The sequence below is a fragment of the Artibeus jamaicensis genome, unplaced genomic scaffold (genome assembly GCF_021234435.1).
Source record: "Artibeus jamaicensis isolate MK-2021 breed Jamaican fruit bat unplaced genomic scaffold, CSHL_Jam_final contig_589, whole genome shotgun sequence".
Taxonomy (NCBI): Eukaryota; Metazoa; Chordata; class Mammalia; order Chiroptera; family Phyllostomidae; genus Artibeus; species Artibeus jamaicensis.
In genome coordinates, this window is record NW_026521896.1 from 1,464,170 (window position 1) to 1,492,043 (window position 27,874).

At 59.7% G+C, this 27,874-nt stretch overlaps 1 protein-coding gene across 1 annotated transcript; it reads right to left on the reverse strand.

Moving 5' to 3' along the window:
* Positions 1 to 27: 27 nt before the first annotated feature.
* On the reverse strand, positions 28 to 26,313 carry LOC128628206 (uncharacterized). The gene is made up of 5 exons (XM_053670555.1): positions 26,298 to 26,313; positions 23,327 to 23,508; positions 22,044 to 22,363; positions 5,439 to 5,505; positions 28 to 539 (listed from the first exon to the last, which is right to left on the reverse strand). The coding sequence occupies exons 1-5, from the start codon at positions 26,311 to 26,313 to the stop codon at positions 234 to 236; spliced, it is 891 nt and encodes a 296-aa protein (XP_053526530.1). The 3' UTR covers positions 28 to 233.
* Between the last annotated feature and the right edge of the window lie 1,561 nt (positions 26,314 to 27,874).

The following is a 27,874-nucleotide window of genomic DNA, read 5'->3' on the forward strand; positions in this document are numbered from 1 at the left end:
GTCCCCACCCTCAGCTCTTCACACAGTGGCGGCCACAGGAAAGGATCTTTACAAACACCAGTCCGATCACACCCAGGCCTTTATATCTGTTGTCCACAGCATCCTGCCAGGCCCTCTGCCGCCATGCCCATCACTCTGCGCCTCTCTGGGGACTGTCCCTCGAGCAGCTTGCTTCTGTTCCAGGGCTGTGCACTGTGGTTCCCTCTTGGTCTTTGCTTGGCCAATTTTTTTCCTCATTCAGATTTGAGCTCTACTGCCCCCTCCCCAGGAAGGCCGGCCTGAAGCAGCTTCCCACCCCTGCCCGGGGACATTGCCCTGCGGTGCAGTACAGCAGCACTCCCCGGTCCTTGCGCCCCTAGAAACGGCCCCGCCCTTGGTCTTGCTTGCTTATCCACCATCTGTCTTTCCTGCTGGATGGTCAGTTCCACAAAGTTTGAAGTCTGAAGCGGGCCTGTCTGGCAGGTAGGTGGTGGTTCACCAATGTTTGTTGAGTAAATGAATGATTGAGACAGGGCATTGCTGAGTCCAAATGCATAAATCTGGAAGGGGAATGGCCACAGGTCAGGTGGGGAGCAGGCCCACAAGGGGCAAGATGGGGCCTCCCGGGGGCTTCCTGCTTCGCTCACACTGGATGGGCAGGCCCAGCTGAGTGGTGCGGGCTAGGGCCCAATTTGGACCCACAGCCTTCGCTCCTGAAGGGATTGGGCTCTGCCTCGGATGCTCCTCAACCCTCCACAGAGAGACAATTGTGTGCCTGCTCTTCTGGACGTGTGGTGGTCCTGGTCTCCACATGTTGTCTAGGGCATTCCGCTGCAGGGAATGTGTCCTCTGTCTACCTGGCCAATTCTTCCCCACCCCAGGGTGCAGCCAGACACCCCGCTCAGTCCGGAAGCCCTCTCCCCACCGCACAGACGCAGCGTGTGCTGCTGGCCCAGCATAACACGTGCCCACTGAAAGGAGGCCTGGCCAGAGGTCAGAACAATGGGGGCTGGTCAAGAGGTCAGTGAGATAGGTCAGTGGACAAGGGGTCAGTCAGGTCTAAAGCAGCCCAGAGATGGGAATGGGGCAGCTCTGAACACAAGAGATAAGGGCCTAGTTTACGGGTCAGTTGTCTGGTTAGATAGCAAGTTAGTTAGCTCATCATCTGTTTGCTCCTTCCATTTGTTGAGCACATGCCGTGTTTGAGCTGGGGGCCCTGGGGAGGGCTGACCAGGGCAGGGAAAGCGTACCTGGCTTCCTTCCTGGGCCAGGGGCCAGTCACCCACTGGCCCCACATCACATCAGGCTTATCACAGGATTTTATACAGCCTAAGAGCTAGGCTTTTATGGTTTTTAAAGGTTAGGGAGAAAAATCAAAAGAATCACATTTAGTGACACATGAAAATGATGGGAAATCTGTCAATGAAGCTTTGTTAGAACACAGCCACCCCAGTTTATGCATTGTCTACGGCTACTTTTGTCCTGAATGGCGGTTGAATATTTGCAAGAAGGACTGAATGGCCCATGGAGCCGAACGCAGTTCCCATCTGGCTCTTCATAGAACAGGTTTGCTGCTCACTGCCCTCAGCTCCCCACCCTCCATCCAGCTTGCTGTGGGCAAGTCACCGCCGCCACCAGAGCTCGGTTTCCCCGTCCGTACAGCAAAGCGGTGGACAGCACTCTCCCCAGGGAATGGCAGTGAGGGTCCCAAGGCTCTCACTCTGTCACCTTGCCTTTACTTCACTCTGGGGAACTGAGCACTTACTTACTCTGTGCCAGGCACGGGCTGGCCCGGCACCCAAGACCTGCCCTCCAGGGACACGTGCCCAAGAGGATGGAGACCATTTAGCTGGGGGAACACAGAGGAGGGACAGGGAACCTGGCCTGGAAAAGCACGGCAGCTTCCGGGAGCGGGGGCGGTGATACCCATCTTAAAAGATACTCAGAAATGTGCTAGGGGGAAGAAGCAGGAAAAAGCATTGTAGGTGGAGGGAACACCTTTACAGCAAAGGTGCAGAGGTTGAGGGGGTTAGCAGGCCTAGACACAGTGAGGGTGGTATGGAGCCAGAAAAAGGGGGGCCTTGGGCAATCAGAGGTGGCCCCTCATTGCCAGCCCCACCCCAACCCCACCTGGGTTTGGCTCCCCAGGGGCAGATCTGGCAGGGTGAGGTGGGCCATGGAGGACAAAGAGGGGGGCCCCCTTAAGACCCCGTTCCTGGGGTCCTGCTCATAGCCAGTGATGCCTCTGGAATTGGACAAGCCAGATGGTGGACAACAATCTGGGGGCTCAGCCCCGCAGGGCGGGGACTGCTGGGGCTGGGGCGGCCTGTTCCTGCCCCCGGCCCCGGGGCAGCCCTGGAGTCCAGGGGCCAGGCAGGCTGCCACAGAAGGAGGGCTGGCAACAAAGGTCTATTCTTCAGGGTTTAAAAAAGTTTTAAAACCTGTCCAACTTTTCTTCATTAGGTGCTCCGGGATGTTCTTCCTCCAGAGACTGCTCGCTCAAGATACAGGCTGATGTGGGCCTGATTTGCAAAGACTTAATTATGACCTCGACCTCAGTGTTCACAATCCATGAGGGTTCGTCCTACTGCCGCCTCTCGGTGCTAGTGGGGAGCAGGAGGCAGGTGCTGAGTGGTGAAACTGGGCGGAGTGGGCTCTTGGGTTCCCCATGTCATCTTCCTGTGGGGCCATCCCCAGGGAGGGAGCCAGCCAGGCCTAGAGTGTCGCATGAGTCCCTGCAGTGTGGCCACCAGCTTTGGGTCCTGGCGCCACAACCTCCCGCCCACATGGCCTCGGACTGCTCATCAGTAAGGGACAGTGCTGGTCCTCCAGCAGTAGATGCCTGGCCCAGAACAAGTGTTTGGGAGATTCTGGACAGAAGCTCTGGTAGGGTTCTGACCTTGACCCTGGCCCCAGGTCCTGGCGGGGAAGCCCTTGGATCCTCAGCTCCATCCAGGGCCAATCGGTTATAGTAGGAGGTAGGAGCAGTGAGTTTGGCCTCTCAGCAGCTCCGTCCACATTCACTTCCAGGCCCCTCCACGCCCAGGGTGCTCCCAGGGTGCCCCTCTTACGGGCCCGACATCCCAGTGGATCAAGGTGGTCCCAAGGAGGCAGTGGAGGCCGCCCTGCGTACCCTCCCTGGCAGCCTACCTCGTGGCTGCCTCCCATGCCCTGGACCTTTCTCACGACCATACCTTCAGAGGAGTCATGGGGCTAAGGGAAGCCCACCCCCAAGCTATGCTCCTGAGCAAGAGCTCGGGGACTTGCAGACACAGCTCAGTACCATCTGGGAGAGAAGTTCCGCTCAGGGGCAGGGGTACAGGTTGTGCTCGGGAGGAGAGAGATGGCTCCCCCAAACACACCCAGACACAAGCTCACACAGGGAGATCCATGTACTCACACACATGTGTGTGCCTCCCACATGATCACACACACACACTCACCAAGGAGTACACACACAGGCACCCCCGGCCAGGCCACGTCCCCGCTGCCAGTGTGTGTGCCCGTGTGTGCGAGTGTGTGTGTAAGTGTACGACGGGCCAAAGCCGTGCTGCCCATAAATGCCTGCGTCAGGTGCCCGTGTCCTGGGAGGGAGCAGGAGGAAAGTGGGGGCAAGAGACCCTCTGCATCCCCTGTCTGAGGCGGGAAGAGGACAGAGTGTCTGCTCAAGGTCACTCCAGCAGGATCCAGCCCACTTTGGCCTCAAACGGTGATCACCCCAGAGGCTCCATCCAAGGAGCTCCAGGAGGAGCACTGGGGACGGGCCGCAGTCCGCACCTCAGCAGGCCCTCCCACCCCCGAGGGGCACATCTGTGCGCGGCCTCGGGCTGGGATGACCAACCCCTCACCAGGCCTGTGCTGAGACTAGCAAGCCATTTTGAACCGTGATGAGAAGAGGAAGTTCCTGTGGCCCCAAAACAGAAACAGGAAGCTGGGGGGGCACATGGATAGGGAACGGGAAGGGGGACCCGAGCACCCACCCCATGTACTCAGAACACCCAGCCTCCCGAGCCAGCCGCCCTGTGTGGGTGTCTCTACCTGACCCCCAACACTGTCGGCCTCCATGGCCCAGCAATGCTGACCCGCAGGGTGGACTCTGAGGGCTTTTCAAATCCTGGCTCATTGTCCGCCTGGGTGTGTTCAGTTGTCCAGATTTCTCTGCTTCTGACTGAGAGGCTCCAAGGCTCTGCTCAGATCCTGTGTCTGGCCCCTGAGCGCTGCTCCGCGGGGCTGGCCTGCCAGTCCCCGACCCACCACGTCTGAGCGACCACCGACCCCTCCCCTGACCGAGCACATGATTGGCTCCCCCCTGGCTGTTAGTCTGGGGACTCCCAGTCCAGCTCTGTTTTTCTAGCTGCCCTACAGAATGGGAGACATCCTAGCCCCGCCCTCACTTGTTCCAGAACCCGGATCTCTGCCCCATACCCACCGCTGCCTTACACCATGCCCTTGGGCAGGAATGTCCCCACCTGGCACTTTAACTTTCCCTCCACTGGGGGATGGAATGCCTGAGAAGTGTCCCAGGGCCCTAGGCCTCCGTGGCTCCAAACAAGGACAGCAGGGTGCAGAGTTACACACCAGCCACCAGAAGTGGAGAGTGCAGGTCTCGCTCAGGGCCCGGGCCGGGGTGGGGGCTGTGGAACACAGGGTAGCAACGCTCACTCAGGGACAGGGGGGCCTGTCTTTTGGAGGCTCCTGCAGGAAGAGTCTGGGGCAAGTGGGCGGGGAGGGAGAGCCAAGGGGCCAAAGAGGCAGATGTCACCAATTTCAGTTCTGCCCCCGGTTGGCCTGAGGCAGCTTGGGACTTCCCAGAGTGGAAGGACAGTCTGGGAAACCAGGCCACTTGGGGACAGGGTTTGAGGACCCCTTCCCCACCCCAGCCAGTGCTGTCTGAAGAGGAGGCAGCGGAAGTTAAGGGGAACCTCGGGAGGCTGGGTGTGCCTTCATGGGGTCCTCCCTCTCTCCCTGAACCCCCCCAGAGCAGGTCCTTCCAATACCTCCCGCTAGTCAGCCCCAGGCCCAGATTATGGCAACAAAAGAATCTCTCAGACTTTATGTCCCCACAGATGAAGGCTTCTGGGCACAGCTGCCCCAGAGGTATCTGGGAAAGATTTCCAAGACAGGAGTGCGGGTGTGAAGTAGACACCTCTCCCCATGCTGAAGGATAAAATGGAAACCATAAGAATCTCCCAGATGGTTCTGTCTCAGCTCTTTGCGCTCACCCCCCAAACAAGGCAAGCAGGGAGTGCAGGAGGGCAGGCAGCGAAGCCCCTGCCCCAGCCACGACCCCACACCCAGCGGCCCAGCCAGGCGGTGGGTCAGCACCACTACCAGCAGGGAACTGGGCCCCCGGGCAGGGAGCGCATCTGACTGGACCGTGTTCTTGGGAGATCAGTTGTGAAACTTGCTTCAAACCCCCAAACCACAAAAACGGCCGATTTTCCCAGCCCTGTTCTCACGTTTCTCAGATCAGCCAAGGAGTCTTCAGTATTTCCATCCGAGAGACGCCAGGCCAGCCGCCAGCCCCTGGGGGACGAGAAAATGGTGCACAGAGACCTGGGTGCTGTGGAAACCCTCCGCATGTGCCCCCGGCACACGGGTCCTGCCAGCACGGCCCCAGAGCCCTGTCTGGGAAAGGGGAGGCCGGGGCCTGGCGATCAGGAAACTGGACATCGGGACAGAGGGACCCGGGAGCTGCTAGGGCTGCCTCGGAAGGAGGATTCGAGAACGCCCTTCTTGGGGAAGACCGTCTGGCTGGGGGAGGGGCAGACTGCTGGCAACCTGGGAAATGCCCTTCGATTTAAGAAATGGGACTGGGGAGCCATGAGAGGCGGCCCCTCGTGTCTCCCTGGTGCCGGGTGTGCAGGGAACATGGCTCTAGTGCCCCCTCATTCAAGGGCTGGTGACCCCAGAGAACCAGGCTCTCCGCAAGCAAGGTCTGAAACGGGGACCCGCGGACAGGAGCAGACCCCAAGGGGGCTCCACTGCTTTTCTCCGCTGGGTCCTGATGGCGGCGAAAGCCCACTGAGGAAGCGAGCAGCTGCCCCCGGAGGCCTCACGGCCCCTTCCCTGCGGCAGGGCACGCCGGCCCATCTCTTCCCCCCCCCCGCCCCCGCCTCTCCTGGCTTCCCCTGGCCCAGTGCACCCCCACTCCGTCCCCAGACGAAGCCAGGTAAGGCCCCTCTGTGAGCCGCGTCCAGGCCCTGCTTGCTGCCTCCTGCGGCCCACCCCGCAGCCGGTCTGCCGGAGGCCCGCCCTCTCCGAGGCCGCCGTCCCTCTTCACCGGCCACCACAGCTGCCTCTTTCCAGCTGGAACCTCCTTGAGGCCGGGACAGCAACCCTGACCTGGATTAACTTCAGCAGTGATTCTGAAAGCAAAACATTGCTGAGAAATGTACCAAGATTTAGCTTGGTGTGTGCTCAGCCAATCCTTTCCCTAAACTGTAACTTTTCTTTAAAATCTGTCATCCTGAGGTGCCAGCGTACACTGGCCTGATCCTGTGCACTGGGCCTGAAAGCTGCCTGTCGTAAGTACCAGTCCTCCGAGACCAGGCCCAGGGCCCAGAGGACCCTGCCTGGGGAGTCGGTGACCTGGGAAGAGGTCCCTGCAGCCAAGGCCAGGGCAACAGGACGCAGGAGGCCCACACTGACGGGGGACCCCACCCGGGGGCCAGCCTGGGCACCCACCAGCTGTGAGGTGCAATGAGCCCATAGGAAACAGTGGGCTTATCTGAGCATCTTAGTCTTTCTGCGTCTCTCTGTACACTTAGGTTTTCAGACTCTGAGTCTGTCCGAGTGTCTGTCTAGGTGGGGGCTTTCATGCAGTGTCTGGATGTGTTTGGGTGTTTTTCAGTGTGTGCTGACTGGGGCATCAGTGTCTCTGGGTGTGTTTACACCCTTGTTCACTCAACCCCTGTGCAGTGTGAACAGGTTCCAGGCCAGGTACTGGGTGGTGCTGGAGGGCTGCGGCCCATCTCCACACGCCCACAGTCCAGTGGGAGGTGGGTGGTGAACAAGAAATCACTCCCAGAAAAGTGCAGCTCCAGTGGGGACAGGGGAACCCACGCATGAGGGTGCCAGAGCCCTGGGACCAGAGACCTGAAGGGGGCCCGCGATGCTCTAAGGAAACGACAGGAAAGCCGCAGGAGCTGGGAGTCTGGGAGTCAGCCAGGTGTCTGGTGGAGGAAAGTCCTCCAGGCAGAGGGAAGGGCACGTCCAAACCTGGGGCGCCAAGAAGGGCAGTGCAGCCAGGGGGGCAGGAGCAGGAAGGCAGGAGCAAAGGAAGCTGAAGGGCAGTGGGAGGCGAGGGCCGGTGAAGGGCAGGAACTGGACACGCAGACCTCAAGGCCCCAGGGATGATGGGGGGGACTGGCTGCTGGACTCTGAATATTGTGGGAGGGCTTGCTCAGGGGAAGGGCCAGTCCTGCGGCTGCTTCACAGGTTCACTCCGTCTGTCGATGGGCCCCTGGGTCACAGGGCGCCTGGGACAAGGCTGAGAAGCCATCCAGTCAGGAGTGATGTGTCCAGGGGATGGGGGCAGGTGTGTGAAGGCAATGGAAGAATGAGGTGTGAGGTTTGGCAACGTGCGAGGGATGCAAGTGTCCAGGAGGCTCCCTGGGCTTGTGCTCAAAGGTGCACACAAGTGTGAGTGGGCACGTGCGGGGATGTGCACAGGCCTGGGAGCGGCCGGGGCCTGGCCTCCGCCTCCTCCCTCTCCCCCATTCTCTCCCCCATTCTGCCTCAAGCCCAGGTCCCCTGCCGCCTGGCCACGGACATGACAGTGACGGTAAGAAGGGCTCAGTGTCGCAACTGCATTTCCTCTCGAACCCAGGGCCACCAGAGATTAGCCGAGAGCACCGTGTGCAGCAGGCGATAACACCCCCACTCCCCCGTTTCCTAATCTGATTCATTTCCAACTGATAACAGGATGGGGGCCTGTGGGCAACTAAGAAATGCCCCGCAGGTCCTGCCAAGGCTGCAGCCGTGGGACAGAGGGGACTCTGGACCAGCAGGGACTGAAGACAATCGGGGACAGGGGTGAGCCGGGAGGGACGGGGTGGGGGAGAGCACAGAGACCGGGAGGATAGAGACAGACGGAGAGGAGCCAGGGTCAGCATGGGGTGATGGGAATAATAAGGAGAGAGAAAATGCGGAGAACATCAGGGAGACGGACTAACAGATGGATAAATATATACAGAGCCCCCGGGGCCTGGAGGCTGGCGGGGCAAGAAACAGCAGAGCCTGAGGGGGAGACAGAGAGAGAGAGAAGAGGTAACCCAAGGTCAAGAGGGGAGAACAAAAGAGGGCACACGCAGAGCCGGAGAGCATGGGGGTGAGGAGAAAGAGGAGTGAGCTGGCCCTCCCTGGGCACTGCCCATGTGGCCTGAACACAGTGGATCGAAGCAGGGTGCTGGTCTGGCCGATGCCACCTCTGCCCGGCACAGGCTCCACCGGGGCCAGAGAGGTGGAAGCAGCAGCTCCAGCACCCCAACCACACACCCACCCGGTGAGCCCTGACCCTCACCGGAAGTGGGGCTCGGCCAAAACAAAAGGGACAGAGTCGTCCCCCAGGGTTTCTCTGCGTCCTGACGGGGTCCGGTGGGGTTGGAGTGAGACTGACCGCCGAGGTGGATGAAGCAGGACTTAACCTGGAGGGAGGTGGCCGGGCCGGGAGAGCAGGGAGCCACGGCCTCCCCTTCGGCTCCCCTCCCAGGCAGGGCACTCCTCTGCAGTCCGAGTCTGGCTCATGCTCTGTGATACTCGGAGGAGGAAGCTGGGTTCCAGGAGCTGTGGAGGCCTGGCCGCTCCGTAGCTCCTAAGCCCCTGCTCCAGTGTCCTCCGTAACAAGAGGCAGAAGGCAGCAGGCAGCTGCCCACTCCAGGGGCAGCAGGAGCTGGGCCAGCTCACACAGGCTGCGGGGCTCAGACCTCCCTGCAGGAGGAAGGGGGCTCCCCAGAGCACCCAGGCCAGGGGCTGCGGGCTTTTCTGGGGGGAGAAGGAGCAGCAGGCCTTCCCTCCATGCCTGGAGGGAGGTCGCAGGAGCAGGTAACCTGAAGAGGGAACTGCGTGAGCAGGTGCAGGACCCATGATCTAGAGATAATGAGAGGCAAGGAGTGAATCACCCGGCCCTGGTGACTTCACGCTGAGGGTCCCTAACAGGGGACTCATGGTCTCTCGGGCATTTTAGTAAGTTCCTCTATCCCCCCAGACCCGACCCACGGCGGACAGCAGAGGACTGTGCCTAGCCGGGGTCCTCCTGGCCCAGGCCTTCTGACTAGGGGAAGCTTAACTCGCCCCCTCCTGGTTTGGAGCACCCGCCCTCTGATTTGCCATGCCGTCCTGATGCCCCGACTGCCCCTACCACAGGAAACGCTGCCCCAGCCCAGCACTTCCCTTTTCTCAAATCTGCCCCCAGCAGCCCGGCGGCCAGGGAAGGCAGACTTCCCGCTGCCCCACCCCGGGCTCTTCCCACCGGTCACAAGTGGTTTGTTCCTGAGCTTCCCTGGGCAGAGGTGACCTTCTTGCCTCAACCACAGATCAGTTATTTATCAGAACAGGAAAGATGGCACCAGAGATATGTCCTCACCACCCCCAGGAGGGCCTGGCCTGCTCCAACGACCACAGGCCGGCTCCCCACATCACACACGCCCGTGTTGCTGGCGCGTGCGGCCTGTACAGGGGAGGGGCTGAGCAGGAGGCCCCACAGGCAGGTAGGGCACATATGCGGTGCATCGTAGCTCACGGGCTCGGCCGGGCTCTGGGTGGGAGCTGGGAGCCGTCAAGACACCCGGGGTTCTTTGGGTCCAATGAGAGTTGCCCTTCCTCCGGATGCACCCTCAGCCTGTGGCAGGCCCTAGGGCTCCTCTGTCCCTCCATCCCATCGCGGAAATAGGGCTCGGCCCCTGGGGAGGTGGGACCCACTTTGAGAAAGGGAAGAAGCAGCCATCAGAGTTCCTCAGCAGCAGCACTGTGGACATTTTAGGCCAGATCATTGGTTCTGTGCGGCTGGAGCTGTTCTGTGCATCACAGGACATTCGGCAGCATCCCGGGCCCCCATCCACTAAATGCCAGTGACATTTCATCTCCACCACCACCAGTCACAGCCACGTCTCCAATTGTGGCCAAATATCCTCTGGTGGGACAAAACTGATCTGGGTCAAGAACCATTGATCTAGGACCATCAGAAGTCCGCATGGCTAGAAAGTTTTATGGCTTTGTGCCAGAATGTCATGAACTGAAGAAGCCATAACTGGTCAGAATCTGGGATTCTTGGGTGCTGGGGGTGTGCTTGTCTGAGGGCCCCGCTCTGGGGTTTGGGGTGTAACTGAATCACAGCACCTGGAGCAAGAAAGCAGAGCCCCTGGGACTCAAAAGGAGGTGCTGAAGCCGGGAGGTCTCGTTCAAGGGTAAGTCAAAGAGATGTGCTGGGGTCATCAGCCAGAGAGGCTGGGAAAGGTTTCAGAATAAGGACAGAACCCAGGAACAGGAGAGGTGTCCTGGACTCCCTGAGGTGGTGACTTGGAACTGACCTTGGTACCTGAAGCCCAGGGCCGAAAGGACAGCACCGTACAAAGCTGACCCCGGAAAGTGCGCTGAAGCTTTCTGTCTCCTCTGGGGTGGGAAAAACGAGTCAACTTTGAGAAACCAAAACTCTAGCTTCAGCTGTGAATAGATGTGGGATTCACATTTATGCAATCTGGAGATTCTAGAACCCCAAATCTAGAAATTAACATGTAAAGTATTATGGAACTGCAAGAGAAACTTACTTGTACTCACCTTGTATAGCCACTTCCACAGCCCAGGAGTTATCACTGGGGGGAAAAATCCCCAGTAAAGATGAGCTCACAGTAAGAAGAAATTATGAATGACCCCCACAAAAGCCAACCACCACATCAGCAGGAGACCTTAGATCTAGGAATATTAAATCATTTGAAAATTACTATATTAATAAGTACATTTAAATTAAGAAGGACACAGAAGAGGGAGCAGAAGACACAATTTAAAAAGTATTACTTGACAATAAAAACAGATTTTGAAGGAAATGAAAAGCCACTGCAGTGTAAAATGAAAGCTCATTGGGAGGGGTTTACGGAGGTGGAAAACACACCTGGGGAAGATTTTGAAATGCAGCCCAGAGGTGCAGAAACAAGGAAAATGTGAGAGACTGGGGCTCTTGGAGGGTAGGACGGGAAGGTCCAAGCTGATCCAGTATGCATATAATGGGAATTCCAGAAAGTGAAAACCAGATTAAATCCAGACATAATGGCTAAGAAATTTCCAGAACTAAGGCGTTAGTCTTCACACTGAAGATGCACACTGATTCCCAAGAAAGGTAAGTAAAAACGAATTCATACCACAGTAAAAATAGAAAACATTAAAGACAAAAAGATCATCTTAAAAGTATCAGGAGGAAACGAGAGGTTACCACAAAGGAATTGATGATTAGACTGACGGCAGACTTCTCATCAGCAGCAATGGATGGCAGAAGACTATAGAACTAAACTCCCAGGTGCTCAGGAAGAGAACTTTCTAGCGAGAATCCTACACTCCACTAACCTAGAGTGAAATAAAGAATCGGGATGCGGAGAAGTGGGCTCAGGGCAGGATCTGTGGCGAGAAGGTAACATTCATTAAGTCAGGAGGAGGGTGAATGAGTTCCAAAACAAGTCTCGGGTTATGGGGTAGAGTAGGAAGGTGGGCCAGTTTGGCCTTTAGGATGGTGGCTTCCCTTTGAATGAACACTCCACTCAGGAAAGGTGTGAAAGCCAAGGTCAGAAATGGATACGCATTCCAAAGAAAAACAAAATGAACTGGCAAGAAACACCCAGCAATCCGGCCATCTGGTTCTGACAAGGTCATGAGGGAGTCAAAAGCCATCAGTGACCCCTCTAACACAGGAGCCACACGGGAGCCACTGGGGCTTCCGAGCCACACCTTCCCTGCATTTCCACCTGCTCCGTTCTTCATGCTCCACTCCGATGCTACCTCTTTGGTGCTTTTCCCCAGCCCTCGCCCTCGCCCTCACCAGATTCCTCTTCTCTCCACCATGAACTTCCCTATGAGCTGTCTTAAATTATTTTTGTCTGGACTTCTGTGTTCTCTTCCCTAGGAGACACCATCCTGGATCAAATATCCCAGCTTCAGCACCTCCTTTCGAGTCCCAGGGGCTCTGCTTTCTTGCTCCAGGGTCTGTGATTCAGTTACACCGAAAACAGTGGAAGCTCGCCTGTGCTTCCCACACAAGCCTTTCATGGCTTCCTTTGCCTGCGGGGTGGCTGGGAAGTGTGCACTGCTCACACTTCAGAGGCTGCCCACAGGCTCAGCTGCACCCCAGTCACCCTTCTTCAGGGCAAGGCTGCAATACAACTGGGAAACCAAATGCCACCCCTGCCCCGGGACCACCCTAAGGCACTGCAGTCTCAGTGTCTGAGACAAGGGATTCTGTGGGGCTTCCTGGAGCAAGAGGGTAATAGGTCAGCCAGCTGCTATAGAGGCATGAGGCTGCCATCACTTTCTGTACCCACGGCCTGTCCCCTGGATGTGGGAGAAAGTCTTAAGTCTACACACATGGGCTTTTGAAATCAGGACTTCTCCATTCTCTGCAAGGCCCAGCGCAGCTTCCCTGACTGGGGCTGGAGCTGGCAGCACAGAGCCTGCTCCAATCTGGGGGCCAGACTCAGGTCATCCCCCTGGTGGCTATGGCCTGCCTTTTAGAACCACTTTTCCTTGGTTCCAGTCTGTTCCTCAAACTCTACAAACCTGTTCCTGCCTCAGGGCCTTTGCCCTTGCTGTTCCTTCTGCCTGGGATGCTCCTCCCTCTTTAAACTCATTTCATTGGCTCATATATCAGGAAGCCCTTCCTTGGGTCCCTTGGCTAAAATCCCCCACAGACACTATCCCCACTTTGATTTGTAACCTTCAAGGCCTTTATCAAAAGATGAAATTACCTGACCCCATTTCCTTATTTGTTTATTGGCTGATCTTTGTCTCCTCACAGAATGCCTGCTCTCCAAGGGCAGGGATGACCCTGTCCCACTCAGCAGGGTTACCAGCACCTGACACAGTGCAAAGCACAGGGCAGTACTCAGTAGATGCTTGGAAGGTGAATGACTTGAGAAACCCAGAGAGCGATGGGGGTAAGCAATGCCACCCCCTGACCCCAGGCCTTGTGTATGCTGACTGCTCCCTGCCCTGCAGGGCTCACTTGGTCTTAGCTGCCCTCTGGGCCAGGCCTTGGAGGGCTGGACCTCACACTCTTTACAATTGGGCCCTGGGCTCATAATAAAGTCCCAAGTTCAAGTCCTCGCACTATTAGTTATTGGCTGTGGGACCCTGACCAGATCTCTGGGCCTTCACTTCGTCGTCTGTAACATGGGCGGGCCTGGCAGGGGCCCTGGGGAGATTCACTGGAATACTGAGCGTACTCAAGCAGACCCCTTCGGAATAGCTTGGCTCCTAATGGGCACCCCAGGAGTGTGGACCTTCGAGTCAGCCTCAGGGGTGGGGTGGAGGTCTAGCTGGAGGGCCTGCAGCATTTTCCAAAGCTGGGCAGAGTTCCCAGCAGCCTTTGGCAGGTGACCAGGTCATTCCCAGGAATGGCCAGTGACCGGCACTCACAGTGGCGACTCTCACTAGGCGGTGATGCCAGTGGGCGGGGCCTGCCCTACTCTGCCCAGGATTGTAGGGACGCCACCCCAAGAAATACGCCATGAGCTGGAGCCCCACACCTGCTCCACTTTTCGCCAACATATCGCTGCCATTCTGGGCTCCAACCAGAGAAGGGACAGCTGCCTTGATGCTTCAGAATCCCACCGTCCACCGTACCTGACCTCTGGGGAGAGCCCCACAGGACTAGTGAAAACTATCTCTTCTTGGGACCCCCCCACCAGGGTCCCCACTTGCCTTCAGTGCCCCTACCCCTTCCAACCCCTTCACAGATGGCCTGCGAGACCTTCGTAAGAGCCTTGGACACTTTGCGGCAAAAGAATCTGGCTCCAGACGTGGAATGTCAAGCAGACACAGTAGGTCAGAGGTCCCTGGGGCTCTGCTCTCCAAGACAGGACTTCTGTTTCAACCAGCCCTCGGGGTCTGGGAAAGGCCTTTTCCATGCCCTGGAGCAGATGGTGGGGCTCAGGCCAAGCTAGGGCAACGCCCATAGGCCAGGCCCCTAGTTCTGGGCATAAGATATGGGGACCCTCCATCTGAACTCTTGTGTTCCAAAGGTGGGGGCCCCGGAGGCCACACCCCAGGTCAGCCATGAAGGCATATGTGAGGAATCAAAACTAGGACCTCTTACATGCCCACCATTACCCCAGGGGGTGCACAGAGGCCCCTCGAGGAAGTCCCGAGGAAGCGACAGACGGAGGGAGCGTACATCCCTTGGCTCCAGGCCTCAGCTGCCCACCCCAAAGTGCTCTAAGCTCCTGACCCCTACCCCACAGGACATCCCCTGGAAGCCCCCACTTTTCCTCTGAATTTCTCCCATCAGACGTTCATCCTAGGACATCCTGACCTCCCTGGGCTCCAAGTGGAGGCTGAGGAACCTCTGGGACGGGGGAGGGGCCGTGGGGCCCAGGCTGCTCTGAGTCTGTGTGCGTGGTGGGGCTGGGAGTGTGCGGGTGACGCGGGCAGGGTCAGAGCACCGTCTGTGTGTGTGAGTCTGCGGGCCGTGTCATTGTGATGTGCAGCGACTGTGGGCCGTGTCAGTGCGGCTGGTGCGTCAGCACATGGTGCATGGGTGTGCGAGGCGCAGCAGGGTTTTGTGTGGGTCTGTGTACGCGGCGTGTCTGGAGGCTGACAGTGTGAGGGGTGTTTGTTTCTATGTGTGCACGTGTCTGTGTATGACCTGTGGCTCTGTGTGCATGTGTCAGGGCTCGGGTCTGACACCGGGCCTGGGTGCTCATGGGGAACCACAGGGAGCACCAGGGGGTCCCAGGAGTGATCACTAGAACTGGGAAGAGCCAACTCCCCAGCTGTCATGGAGGGCACAGGGTGGCGCAGAGCGGGCCCACCTCAGGGACCCGGACTGTGGTGCTGTCTGCCACCCATCTGGATCCTTCCCTCCAGATGTTGCCCAAAGCCCCAGGGGCCCAGCAAGCCCAGGCCACATTTGTCTGGTCAGCAGAGAGGCAAGGCACTGGGCCCTGGGCGGGAAGAGCGCACGGCCCAGATGCGCACCTGGCCCGGGCCCGCCTCCGCGCCGACGGCAGGATTTCCCCTCAGCCCCGTGTGACTCCCAGCCGTGGGCTCCAGTGCAGCTGCCTCTCCTGGGGTGACTGTGGGAGTCACTTGCCTCCCTGAGGCTCAGTTCCCTGGGTCCGGGTCAGGTAGCCAGACCTAGCCCACAGCAGGTGGAGAGGGGTCACCCCCCCACACACCATGTGACTGCCACAGTTGTTTCTCCCACCGCCTCTAATCCACGACCCCGACCCCACGGCTGGGTTGAGACAGGCAGTTCCCAACTAACTGGCCCAGGTCCCAAGCAGAGATGAAACTGAGGCCCCTGGAAAGCCCAGAGGACCGTGCAGAGGGCAGAGGGGTGGGAAGTGGGCCTCGGAATACCAAGGTGGGGCCTTCTGGGCGCCCTCTCCACCCCGCCCACTGCCTCAGGGCTTACTGTCCACACACCCATCGGCTCGGGCCAGGCCAGCCAGGCTTCTATGCCAGGCCAGGCCTGTCTCTCCTGGCTCCTGAGAATGGCCCAGGGAGGCAGACAGGCAGGGCTTGAGGGGCCCCTGCAGTGGCTCAAGTCGCCCCTGGGGCTGGCATCTCTAGGCGGAGGCTGATGGGATCGGGAGAATGAGGACCCCTCAATGCCAGAGTCAGGCCCACTTGAGCCCACTTCCTGGCTGCTCCTCTGACCCGATCCTCTGAGCCTCAGTTTCCTCACTTGCCCGCCTCCACGCACTCCTCACCTGCTCTCCTGCCTTAGTGGGCAGCCCCCGCCCCACCTGCTTCTCTGTTGTCTGCCCCTGCCTCCTGTCTCATTGCTGTCGTCTCTGAGCCACTGCCCCTCCCCACACTGCAGACCCAAGACAGAAGGACCACGGCCCTCAGAATCCCCATCATGGGGAGGGGTCTCCTCTTCTAAGCAAAAGCCAGTGTTCAGATACTCCAGGTAACGGTCACATAGCGAGTGACCAGCGGGCCCCTTTGTCCCTGGCCAGACCCACTGGGGGTGCTGTCTCGGGACAGTGGCACCCACCCGGGAGCCCATGGCTCCCTAAACTGCATCCTGTGCTGGGTCAGGGGACAAGGCTCCCGGAGTCCAAGGGGACTGACGGTAAGGGGTCGATGGGCTAGATCCCCAGCACGTGCAGCCCGGAAATGGAGTCGGCTAGGCCGGCGGGAGGCCAGAACGGCGACTCTCCGGCTGAGCCAAAGGGGTTAGAGCCCAGGGAGCACAGCGCAGGCCTCTGAGCCGCCCCTTCCTCATTCTCAAGTCAGGGCTGCTGGGTCACAGACTGGTCAGGGGTTGGCTGTAGGGAGGGGCCCACGGGATGGAAGCCTCCATCCCCCAAAGGTTTATGGGCTGGGGCCCTGGCTGTGGGGTGCACCCTATCCCCAGCTGTCCTCCTCCCAGTGGCCCTGGGGGAGTTGTGAGCCCAGGCCCCTGTCACAGCCATTTGCAGGGGAGTGGGGGGGGTGACACCTTGGTAGGCCTCGGACAGGAGCTAGGAAGTCCAGGGCCCCTTCCCTGATGGCTGGACCTCCCGAGGCCCCCGGGCCCCAGAAGAAAGCCTCCAAATCCTGTAGCCACAGCCCTGGGCTGCTTGACATACTCAGCTCCAGGCCCCAGCCTCTTCCCCGGCCTGGCAGGGCCCCTTACAGAGTTGGTCACCCATCTTCCCCCAGGGGCGGCCGCTGACCACAGCTCTGAGTGCAGAGTGAAGAGAGGAGGCCGGGCCATGGAGCCGGATGGCTTTGCATTCCCTTCCCTCGCAGCCTGGGCTGGAGCCAGAGGGTCACCCTCAGCCGCCCCAGACATGGGGGCAAGGGTTGGTGGAAAGACCCGTAAGTTCAGGGGTCACAGAGTGTGGCTGAGTCAGAGGTCAGAGATTTGCTGACAGCGGCCTTAGAGGTATTGATCTGCTGGGGGAGGCGACAGACCTCTGTCCCTGCCGAGGGCAGTGGGCACAGGCTCCTGGTCAGCACACTGGACTCAGCAGAGCCTCCCCAGAGCGGGCTTGGGCACACGGAGCCCCTCTCGTGGCTCCAGTTGATTGTCATACCACGAGTGGCTGCAGTTAGTACCCTAGGGCTGGTGGTCCCACGTGCTGCGCCTTTATGGCCGGAGGGAACAGCAGGGACGGGGGGCCACGCGCTCCAGCCCCCAGCGCTCAGTCTGAGGTGACGAGGCTCGGGAAAGTTGGGGACCGAAGAACCAGTAAGCCCACCTGCTCTTGGAGAGGACAGTGGGCTGCGGGCCGGACCAGCTCCCCAGGGGAGGGGACGCGCAGCTGCAGCGGGCCTCAAAGGCCGCCTCAGCCTTACCTGCTCTGGGGTGAGCCCGGGTGACCAGAGCACCCGGGAGCCAGACTGTCCCCCGCACCACCACCCTGTGCCCGGCTCACTTCTGTGGGATACGGGCACGAAGCCAGCTCTCCACTACCCCAGAAAGATGTAGTGAGCCCACCACACTCCCACCCCCAGCCTCTGCCCAGAGCACTCCAGAGGCAGCCAGACACTCCCGCTGCCCCTCACTACCCCCCCACACAGACACCAACCAGTACAGGCTGGCTGAGGCCAGTGCAGGGAGGAGCTGCCACGACCAGAGTGGGGGTGGGGTGGGGTGAACTCCAGAAAGAGGGGGCCCAAAGGTGCTTCTGCATCCACACTTGAGGTTGCCCGGGGAGGGACAGTGGGGAGTGTGTGTATGTGTGCCTGTGCACATGTGCATGTGTGTGCATCCACACACTTGTCGGTGCCTGTGTCTGTGCGTGTTTATGCGCAGTAAGTATGTGACCCATGTGGTTATGTGCACACGGGGTTTGCTGTGTGTGTTTGTGTGTACTTACATGTGTTTGGCCGGAGCCAGAGGCCAGGCTGGCCCCCTTCCAGGTGCTGACTGGAGAGACACTCCAGCTGTCCCTTGGAATGGCCTGATCCTGGCTCAGCCAGAAACCCTTACCAGTCCCTATGGTCCAGCCCTGGCAGCTGTCCTAGAGCTAAGGGCTTCCGACCAGCCCTGGCCAAGCTGGCCGTGTGACCAGAGGGCAGCTCTGTCCACTGGGAGGGCATGTGGTGGCCCCTAGCTCGAAGCAGACCCAGGCTCGAGGTCACTGGCACTGAGGCAGAGGCACGTGGCCCACTGGGGTCCAGAGCTCTCCTGGATGCCACCACGGCCTGGCCAGAGGCCTCCTCCTAGCAGTGACCCCTGCTGGGAGCATCAGGTACTGCAGACTGGCTCTAAGAGTCATTGTCAGCAAAAGGAGCCCCCTTCACTGCCATAAGGTTCCGCCTGGCAGGGAACAGTAACTTGATATTTGCTGTTTTGCAAACTGTCCTCCATGGAACCCCTCGGTTTCCTTTAGATCGCTCCAAGGTCTCCCCAAAGTGATGCTCCAGCTCCCCACCTTCCTCCTCAAAAGAGCATTGCTCTTAAGTATTGGGCTTCTGAGGACATTTCTCCAAAAATATTTTTAAATCTCTCGGCTAGACTTTGACCTTTCGGTTCTAGCAGTCTGTTTTTGAGGTCTCAGCCGAGTCCTTTAAAGCAACCTTTGGCCCTGGACCCCTCATCTCCTGCCAGGGGTCAGTGTTACTCCAGGAGGGTTTCTGATGTAAAGACCTCTTGGAAATCAGAAGAGACAATGAGAGGTGAGGTCCACCTCAGGGCCGGGCAGCCGTGGGGGTGCCCTGCGGCCCAGCCCTTTGGTGAGGGCCCCCTTCACGCCCTCCCACCAAAGGCAGGCATGGGAGAGGCTCCAAGGGCCCCCCCAAGCCTTGACCTGGGGAGACCCCAATAACAGGGCAACTCCACCCAAGAGCCCACTGGCTTCCCCCCACCACAGAGGGGCAGGGCAGTTATGGCTCCTCTCTCCCCACCATGTGGCTCCCACATCCCCCTGCATGTTCCCGGTTCCCCTGTGTAACGCGTGGGGCCCCCCACGATGCCTCATTCCACACCTCGCAGTGTTTGCCTAAGGCCATTAAGTGTGACGTGTTGGATTAAAACATGGTGCACAGGGCACAGAGCAGGGCCAGCTGTGTTGTGGTCGGTGGCTCTGCAAACCCCGGCCCAACGCTGCCAGCTGACACCGGCCCAGGAAGCTCCCCGTGGGGAGCACCTCCCCGTAAGCCCATCCAGCGGAGCTGGCGAGACCCAAAGCCGACCAAGCCGAGCATGACAACGCCTAGGGCCTCTGGGGCAGACAGCACTCTGTTCCATCCTTTGGTTCTGCTCCGGAGGGATAGAGGCTGAAGTCCAAACATGGTCCTGCGGGAGACAGACAAGGTCGGGAGAGATGAGGGCAGCCCCGTCCCTCTTGTTCCCGTTCATGCATTCGTCCAACACAGCGGACAAAACAGATCAGCTCACGCTCTAGCGGGGCTCGTGGGGCAGATAGCCATAAAAGGAAGTAAGTAAAATACGTGGAATTTCACCTGGTGGTCTGGGAGAGAAGCAGGACAGAGTGAAGGGAGAGCACGGAAGCAGGGGGCGCGATCTGCAGCGAAACAGTGTCAAAGGAAGCTTCCTGGAAGGCGCCATCTGAGCAGCCCCGTGGGAGGCGAGGAAACGGGCCTGAGGATGTCCGGCAGCGCGGTCCAGGGAGAGGGCAGGGCAGGGCAGAGGCCCGGAGGCCGGAACGCGCTGGCTTCAGAAGCAGGGTGGCTGGAGCCAAGTGGGTGCGAGGAGAGTGAGTGCCTGACGGGGTGGGCAAGGTGAGGGGGCTGTATGTAAGGTCGCTGCCATGGTGCACTCTTGGATTTACTCCGAAGGGTGTGGAGTCGCTGCAGGGAGTTGGGCTGCAGAGCACCTCAGCGTGGGACCTCTGTGACCCTTCCCTCCCTCTGCCCTGTCCCCCTTCAGCCTTGCTCCCAGCCCAGGGGGCTCTACCCAGGAGCCTGGGAGTGAGATGGGCCAGTCCTGCCCTGTCTTGGGGAGCCCTCCTCCCCTGAGGGAAGGCTCTCTGGAGTTTTACCTGCTTCTCAGCCCACAGGGACCTGGAGCCTGGGGCCTGTAGGATCACCCATAAGCTGTACCATCTGGTCCTTACCGGCCGCAACCTGCCCCGGACAGGACAGACTCGTCAGCCACATCTCGGCAGGAAGGCTCCATAGCACTGCAAGGGGTGGCCCCTGAGAAACTCTCTACATCGAGTGTTCGTGGGGGGAAGAAAGCAGTTCGGCCCGACGTCCTTCGTGGTCCATTTCCTCCCGCCTCCCCAGCCCCATCCCCGCACTCCATCCTCACAGGCCTCAGCGTTCAACCAACAACAGGTTTGGCTTGTTCCTGCCCCAGGGCCTCTGCACACACTGTCTGGCTGCCCCGAATGCTCCGCCCTCTGCTGTTCACAGGACTGATCGCTTTTCCAGCTGCTCGCAAAGGCCCTCCCTGAGGACTCCCCAAAGCAGCCACCCCAGTGGCCCTCCCTGTCCCCCCATGATTTATTTCCTGTGTGACAGGGTCCCCGTCACCAGTTCCCTGGTTCATTCGTTTGGCGGCTCTCGTGTTTCGTGCCACACGACTCGGGGTGTGGAGCCCAGGGTGCAGGTCGAAGTGCTCGCCTGGAGGTGCTGGCGTGAAGGGGACCCTGCAGCGGGTGCCCGGTCCCGGGAGGGGCAGGGTGGCTGAGAAGGGCTGTGCTTCCCCACCACCCACTCGCTCGGTCCTCAGCGGGGCCAGTGTGCGGAGGAGGTGGGGGCAGGCTGCCTCCGTGGAGAATGTCTCCTCCGGGACAGGGTAACGTCGCCCCACTGGCTCAACACAGCTATTGGACGCTCAGACAGCTCAACAGACCAGGGAGCACCTCCGGCCCGAGGGAAAGAGCGCACCTGGGGAGCCGCTCACCTGGGCCCGGCTTCTGTCTTGTGGGCTCCTGGTGACACCTAGTGGCCAACATGTGTGGTGCACTGCGTTCCCCCATTTCCCAAACTCCTTCCCAGCAGGTGTCAGGGCACATGGGTGCCCAGGCTGAGGCCTCCGCCCACTCATGTGCTCCCCATTTCCCACGACGATTCTGGGGCTCACACCCACGCGCTCACTCTCACACCCTCTCTCATCCTTCCCGCACACCGGGGACGGCCGTGGGATCATCCCTTGGCCCTCTAAGCTGAGGTCTTGGTGTCCCGCTGGAGCCGCTGCTGCCCTCCGGTCACCTCCCATTCCCCGGTGGACCCACCAGCTGCCGTCCTCTGGGGACGAGGCCCGGAGGGAACTGCATAGTGACACCTCCGACTCCACCGCTGGCATAAACAAACCCCAGGCAGAGGCACAAGGCCAAAGTCAAGAAACAGGAAGAACTCAGGAGGCTGCCACCCCTCCCAGAAGCCTACGAAGAACCAGCCCATGGGCAAGGTGCTGACCCCTGGGGACAGCAGGCAGGGGAGGGGCCTGGGAACAGGCCAGGCCCGGGATCAGGCGCGCCCACGGCGGCCAGGAGCGACCGCAGCTGAGCCAGGGCCAGGCTCTTTGCCTCACTGAGAGGAGCTGCAGGAAATGGGGGAAAGGCCTGGTTGGCAGGATGGCTGTGCAACCCGTGTGAGAGCCACTGAGGCAGGGGGCGCACATGGCCAGCAGTCGGAGGCGGTGCCCCAGGCCTGGGACCCCAAACCCAGGGGCCTGAAGGAACCATTTTTAGGTACGCTACCGGCCTTCTCCCCAGTAGTCACCAGGGGAGGGAGACGAAGGTCTCTTTCCCCACTTCCCAGATGCGGCACCGAGGCCGGCAGGAGCTGACAGACAAAAGTTGCCGATGCCTCACTTTCCAGGAGGGAGAGGGTCAGGGTCCTTACCCAGTGTGTCCTCCCAGGACCCAGGTGTCCCTTACCGCTGTGTGCCCAGCCCTGCTAGCTTAGAGATGGCCTCATCCACGGTGCCCCTCCCAGATCCCTCCACTCACCCCCTGGCCTCCAGTCCCTGCGCTGCACAGAGGAGGTATCTCGGAAGCCGGGGCACCCACAGGACGAGAGGGGATATCTTCCCAGGGCCAAGGAGAGGCCAGGCTGGGCGGCTGCCGCCCGAAGCCCTTGTCTGCTGCCTCGCATAAACCTTGGTCAGGAGCGGGCCGGCTTTGCGGTGGATGAAGGGAGGCGAAGGCCAGCCCCAGGGTGCCTTCAGCTGCTGTGCGCCCAGGGCTCCATGCTCCAGGGACACCTGAGGGGCTGGAGGCTCAGGCTCCACCAGAGTAGATGCCAGGGGCTGGGCTTGAGGCTGGGCAATCTAAGGGGCCCCCCAGGTAGGAATTTAAGGGGTCCTCCGCCTCCTCAGGCTCTCCCACAGCACCAGCCCACAGCACCAGCTCTGCTTTGGCTTCAGCCAGCTCTTTCAAGCTGGGCACTCTTGGATGGAGAAGTTCCCGTGTCCACCCAAGTTCCCGCCTCCCCATATTCCTTCAGGAGAAGGAGCAGGAGGTCTGAGCAGGGAGCCAAGGTGCTGGGTGGGGTCACGGTCCCCTTCCAGTGCTATAACCCGCTGGTCTCCCGCACCGGCCCCCTTCGGTGTGTGTCAGTGAAAACAGAACTGAACGAAACCATGGTTTCGGGCAGGTCCCCTTCTTGGAGCGGATTCTGACAGCTCCAGGGATGAATCCAAGGGCAGGTGCTGCTGGGGGTGGCGGCTGGGGAAGCCCACGCAGGGGTGGGGCCACAGGGAGGGCTCCCTGGAGAAGACGCCTGGGCTGAGAAGCTCCTCAGGACCAAGGACTCAGGTGCAATTCCAGGGTGTCCAGAGGACGAGGCACCGAGGCAGGACAAGACCCTGAGCTGCTGGAAGACAAAGGCAGGAATTAGGGAGAAACCAGGGGTCAAAACAGGCAAGGCCGGCGGAGCATGGGGGGCGCGGGGCCATGGCGGGGATGGGCCAGATGTCCCTGCACGGGCCGGGGAGGAGGCGGGGGTGGGTCCCAGGGAGAAATCAGGATGGCCGCTCTTACAGTGTATGTGGGGCAGGGGACGGGGCTTCTCGGCATGGCTGCCCCCACCCCCGATCCAGAGCCAGGTAGGTGAGAGGCCCTCACAGTAGCTGTGCTTCTCCCCAGTGGTGCTCCAGCACACGCAGGGAAGTGTCGGGGGCCGCAGTAATGGGAGTGCCATCGTCATTGTCAGTGGGGGGCTTGGGAGGTGATGGGAGGGTGTCCTGCTGGCCGTAAGTTTTCCCATGTCCCATAGCGTCCTAATATTCCACCGGACACTGGGGAGGTTGGTGGCTCTGAGATGGGGTGATCTTGCCCCCAGAGGGACCTCTGGCAATGTCGGAGACGTTTCTGATCATCACGGCCGGGGTGTGGGTGCCACTGGCAGCCAGCAGGTGGAGGCTGGGACGCCGCCAGAGTGCCCGCTGCTGCAGCAGTGCCGAAGCAGAGGGTCCTGGCGGAGGTGACACCCCTGAGGTGACGGCCAGAGTCTGGGACCCACCTCTGTTTTAAAGTTTACAGAATTCCTCAGGGATGTAACAAGCATGGAAACGTAGGGGCAAATGGAACCTCGTTTCATGCGGAAGGTGGGAAAGTCGTGTCCCTAAGGTGGCACAGTGGCTGCAGCAGGCACCTGAGCCTGGACGGAGCCTCCACGCCCTGTCTGCTCGGTGGCCTCCGGGTGCCCGGAACCAGCACCCGAGTCCTCCGTAGATCACGCCCTCACGTTCCTCATCAAACACACGTTGTCAAGTTACAAAATACTTTCCTTTCACTTCTTCCTGTTTGAAGTTAGGACACTGTATTGATTTTTTTTAAATATTTTATTTATTTATTTTTACAGAGGGGAAGGGAGGGAGAGAGAGTCACAGTGCGGTTGCCTCTCCTGCCCCCTGCTGGGGACCTGGCCCGCAACTCGGGCCTGTGCCCTGACTGGGAATGCAACCCGCGGTTCTTTGGTTCCATCCACTGAGCCGCACCAGCCATGGCTGATTCTTTAAATTATGACGGCAGGTTAAATTATCTATGAATTTCACTTTGGAATGGCGAGAAGGCCTTATAAGATTCCTTCTAGCCCTGGCCGGATGGCTCGGTTGGTTGGAGCACCATCCCACCCACCAAACGTGCGCAGCTCCCACCCGCAGTCAGGGCACATACCTAGGCTGCAGGTTCGATCCCTGGTTGGGAGCATAGGGAAGGCAACCATCAATATGCTGCCTCTCACACAGATGTTTCTCTCTCTCTCTCTCTCTCAAAATTAAATAAATATGTTCTCAGTTAAAAAAAGTTTTTTTTTTAAAGATTCTTCAGAAAAGGGGCAATGAATAGGACTGTACGGACCAGACTTCAGTGCTCACGAGCGGTGGGGACAGCAAGGCACCGAGGAGGAACCCCCAGGGCTCCTCCCTGAGCAGCAGGATGAGGCTCTCCCCTGGATAAGGGGGGCTAGCGGAGGCCCCCTGCGGGACCCTCGGTTTGAGGGCAGCTGGGTCTTAAAGTGCACATCAGACTGGAGACTACAGCCCCATAAATCGCCGAGTGTGCAGAGGGGGCCCCGGAGGGAGCCTCAGAGGCACTGAGTGGGCAAGGGGAGGCAGGCGCCATGGAAGGGAGAGTGAGCAGGCCGTCCGGCCCAGGGCGGCCTGCAGGGCAGGGTCTGTGGGCAGCTCCGTGGGGAGGCCTGGGCAGATCCGGCACGTGGTGGTGCACAGCAGGGGCCAAACGCCCTCTGACCCATTTGGAGGCCTCCCCCCAAGACCACAGGCAGTTTCGGGAAGAAGAAGCCACCTGGCCCCAGTTGGACCCACCAGGTGAGCCACACCAGGTCACCAGCAGACCACAGCCTCTGCCCACCAAACTGACAGGCTGGGTGAAGGCCGGGAGGGACCCCGGGGCAGGATGGGGTGAGGAGCCCCAGGACCAACCAGGAGGCCCACGCCTTCCAGGGCGTGCAGGCCCAGGGTCCGGCCATCCCAGCTTCCCACTTAGCAGCTCTGTGACCTTGGACTGATATCCCACTCTGTGCCTCAACTTTTCCCCCTTTGAAATGGGGAGATAACAGAGTGCCAGCTCCGCTCCCATCTCCCCCAGACAGCGCCCCAACCCCACCCCATGGCCTGGCCAGGCAGCACCTCACCTCCCAGCAGGACCTAGTCTGGCAGCCTGACTGGGGCCCCCACCCATGGTCATCCTGGAGCTGGTGCAGCTGCGTAGAATCCCAACCTCACACATCTCCCTTCGGTAAGATGGGCTGAAAAGGATGCATCATATTCCTCTTGAGAAAGAGTTTCAACAGATGTTGTTCCTAAAGACCTTTGGCAATGATGCAGTGTGGGCCTGAGGCTCCTGGCACAGTTGGCAACTCCCATCAGGACAGGGGCGGCAGAGACAGGTTCAAAACCCCCTCCTTCAGTGGAGGTTTCAGCCCAGCCCACCCAGAGAGGCAGTGGCAGTACGGTGGCCAGGACTGAGAGTAGGGAGACCCTTCTGACACTGAGACCCGCCCTCCTCAAACCCTTCTGAGGGCACCCAGGACGCTGAAGGCCCCCTCTGGACAGGGCCCCTGGAGAAGTGGGCCTCAGTTTCTCCAGAATGGCTCACCCCTCATAACCCAGGGAAGTCAGAGCCCCACATTTTCCTCGCTGGCTCTGGCACCAGCCCACACAGGATATCCCCACCAGAGGGAGCTCTAGCTGGGGGACGGCACCCAGAAGACAGTCCGTGCCCACGGAACCGCCTCCCGCAGCGCCCCAGGGGGCCGTGTGCCCTCAGGGGCCACCAGTATTTGGTGACACGTTAAAGTGGTGCTTTGTTAGAAGCGCGCACTCAGATTGCCCCAGTTTTTGTCACCGGTTTTGATGTTTGTTGGGTTTGGAGCCCCGGAGGGACCTGCCTCAGTGCCCAGCCCCTCGCTGCCTGCTCCCCTCCAGTGGCGCCCACTCTGCCGCCCACACGTTTCCCAGGCTCACCGCCGCCCTGCCTGCTGGGCAGGCGGGGAGGCGGGGCCACGGGCCCGTAGAGCCCCTGCCCACCAACTCACGGTTGGCCTGCCAGGGTGGCTCCGCTCAGCTGTGAGAAAGGCTGGGGCCCATCAGATAAAGCTCTGGGCCCTCCCCAAGCCACCGCCACCGCAGGAGGCTCTGTCGCCTCCTGGTCCCTCCCCAGCCCTGCACTGAGGCAGGTGTGCTGAGCGGAATGAATTTCACTACAAGATCTCTCTGGTTTCACTATGAGTTTCCTTACCCAGGCCAGCACCCATGGTGCCTGGGGCCTCCCCTGCATTTCTCGAGCCAGGAGGCAAGCTTCCCCCTCAGGCAGCCACCAGAGGAAGATTGGGCAGCCCTTGGGGAGGACTTCCCTGACTCTCACCTGATTCTAGTGGTCCCAGAACAGGCCGAGTCCTGGTCCCAAGAAGCCTGGACTGCCCTCCCCAAACCCCTAGGGCAGGATCCTGCAGAGGCCTCGATTCCTTGACGTCCCAGAGAGGCAGGCTACCAGGGTCATCCCCAGGACCAGGAGGCTGCCCTCTGGTGGCACTTTATGGAATGGCAGGTGTACTTGAGTGAAGCGTGGGGCTGAAGGGTACCATGGTCCAGGAAGCTGGCCCAGCAGAATTTGGGGCTCAGGTGACCAGGGAGAAAAATAGAGCCCCGGTTTTAGAGCAGAGACCGAGCCCCAATTTCCCATGTTCCCTAGTGGTTCCTGTTACCCACAGCCCCCACCACACCAACAGGGTTCTGCACAGGGCTGTGCCCATAGGAGCCTCAGAGGAGGGTGAGGGTGACACGGGAAGATATGAGTCCTCTCCGCCCACTTCCCCCTTCTGACTAGTGGGCCCTGAAGCCCTACGGCCTGGGCAAGCAGCCCCCCACCATAGCTCTTGGCCCTGAGGGGCCGAACGCCACCCCCACTCCCCACCCCTCACAGAACTTAAGTGACTCACCCAGTTCACAAGTCAGCCACAGAGCTGGGGCTAGAACTTGTAACTCTCTCATTTTTTCCCAAAATCTTCACCCAAAGATACGTTTTTTATTGATTTGAGAGAGACAAACATCGATGTGAGAGAGAAACATCGATCAGTTGCCTCCTATACCTGCCCCGACCAGGGATTGAACCAAAACCCAGGCATGTGCTCTGACCGGGAATAGAACCCGCAGCCCACGGGTGTACTGGATGACGTTACAACCAACTAGTCGCACTGGCCAGGGCTACAACCTGCATCTTGTGATTCCCGGGTCACACATCTGAGAATCGTCATTGAGGACCTACGATGTGCTAAGAGGAAGGCCCGGTCTCCGCCTTTGAGGAGGACCAGCCCAGCAGGAAGAGAAGCAGCAAGGAGAGGTGGCAGCATGAGCACAGTAGGGGCACACCATCCAGGGTGGGAACCAGGATGGCTGCCTTCCTGGGGGAGGTGACGACCAGGCTTATTCGCAAGGAACAAGCGAGCACAAAGGTATGTGGGGGGAGGGGTGCAGGCCAGGCAGATAGCAAGGTCAAGGCAAGGTGGGACTAACATCTGCTTTAAGGATAGTGACCACATATCCCACTTTCCTCAGATGTCCTGTTATAGCAATTGCCCTGGTGTCATTGCTAATAGCAGCCCCTTTCATTTTCAAAAGTATCCCAGTTGGACCACAAGTTAAATGATCTTCCTCCTGAAGCATCATCTCCATGGCTAAACAGAGCATGGACAGTTTCAGAGGGGGCAGGGGGATTAGATTTGCAATTTGGAGCAATCCTGGGGTGGCAGAGAAGCTGCTGTCAGCCTGGAGGGAAGGGTGGAGGGTAGGCAGTATTGGGAGGAGCGTGTGGTGTGA

Excerpts from the sequence above, each read along its gene's own strand:
- LOC128628206 (XM_053670555.1), bottom strand. Across the intron at positions 5,506-22,043 it reads CAGGGACTGGAGGCCAGGGG|GGGCTGGCGGCTGGCCTGGC; the intron begins GTGAGTGGAGGG and ends CTCGTCCCCCAG. Across the intron at positions 540-5,438 it reads CCTTGGCTGATCTGAGAAAC|ATTTATGCATTTGGACTCAG; the intron begins GTGAGAACAGGG and ends TTCCCCTTCCAG.